We start from the raw sequence: 1066 nt of genomic DNA, 5'->3' as shown, positions 1-1066 counted from the left end.
AGGTGGACTGATGCATCGAGCCCTGTCATGGTGGCCAAAGCACTGTCTCCAACGTCGTCCAAGGTGGCCAACGTCTCCTGGCTCGTCCAGGGTGCTGAGCGTCTCTTCCTTGCTCTCTTTGAGGAAAAGGGAGGTGTCATCTTGCCTAATCCTCTGCACAGGCTCATTCGAGAAGTCTTTTACCTCATGCACCAATGTTTCCCTCTGCAATTGATGAAGGACCTCTTGAAGGTGGGTTCTCAAATCAAATCACTAATGTAGAGTTCATAAGAGGCAGTCACTTGAAAATTTGCAGTTAGTACCCACAATCTGAATCCACGCAAGGTGGTAGTCATGAAATGATCGTCAAATGCTCGGAATGGCAGGTGCAGCTGCGTGAATCACCTTTACCGATGACAGGTGATGATCACATGTTCTCATAGTTCAAACAGCTTAGAAAATCATCTCAAAGCATGAAAGTGTACTGAGAGAAAATCATCTGCTTAGCTCAATCATTCCTATTGCATGTTTACGTGCTATAATGTAAAGAATTGAGAAGACGCGGTTTCACGGATGAACTGGCTGGTTGGATTCAACAGAGGAAGCAAACGTAGGGCAATTGAATACGGAATGCCGCATTGCGAATTACGGATGGGAGTTAGAACAGTCGTAAAGAGGCAGGTGAGTATAAGACTGCATTAGGTGTGCAAATTTTAGTCTTATGCCTATAAGTTGGCAGCGTGATAGGTCAGGCAGGTAAGTGGCCATTAGGTATGCAGAATTAAGACCCGAAGGAGGACGCGTTGATTAACATGAACCTGCTGCTACATCTCAAACATCCCTCTTTCCTCATTGCAACATCCATTTGCCTTGGCTGGAAATAGCAATTGGTCACATCTGCGTGGTCAGAGGAATGAAAATCGGTGCGCCAACACACTAAACCAGATGCCCTGCACATCAGTTTTCGAAGTGTCCAGTGACAGAAACTAACTGATTAGTATCAAAGCCCTTGTGAGGTCATTCCAAATCGCGTTCAAGCATGGTTGCAGAGTTATGCCCATGAGAGGTGTACAGGTTGGAATGAATC

General features: G+C 45.8%; 1 protein-coding gene across 1 annotated transcript; it reads left to right on the top strand. All coding sequences in view use genetic code 11, as the record gives it.

Annotated features, from left to right (window-relative positions):
* Positions 1-27: 27 nt before the first annotated feature.
* EGR_11174 (hypothetical protein) lies at positions 28-723 on the top strand (the record flags this gene model as incomplete). The annotated part of the gene is made up of 2 exons (XM_024500421.1): positions 28-231; positions 697-723. The coding sequence occupies 2 exons, from the start codon at positions 28-30 to the stop codon at positions 721-723; spliced, it is 231 nt and encodes a 76-aa protein (XP_024345165.1).
* Positions 724-1066: the final 343 nt, after the last annotated feature.

The sequence above is a fragment of the Echinococcus granulosus genome (assembly GCF_000524195.1).
Source record: "Echinococcus granulosus chromosome Unknown EG_S00450, whole genome shotgun sequence".
Taxonomy (NCBI): domain Eukaryota; kingdom Metazoa; phylum Platyhelminthes; class Cestoda; order Cyclophyllidea; family Taeniidae; genus Echinococcus; species Echinococcus granulosus.
Note: the sequence above shows the minus strand (reverse complement) of the source record. Positions and strands in the feature narration are given on the sequence as shown.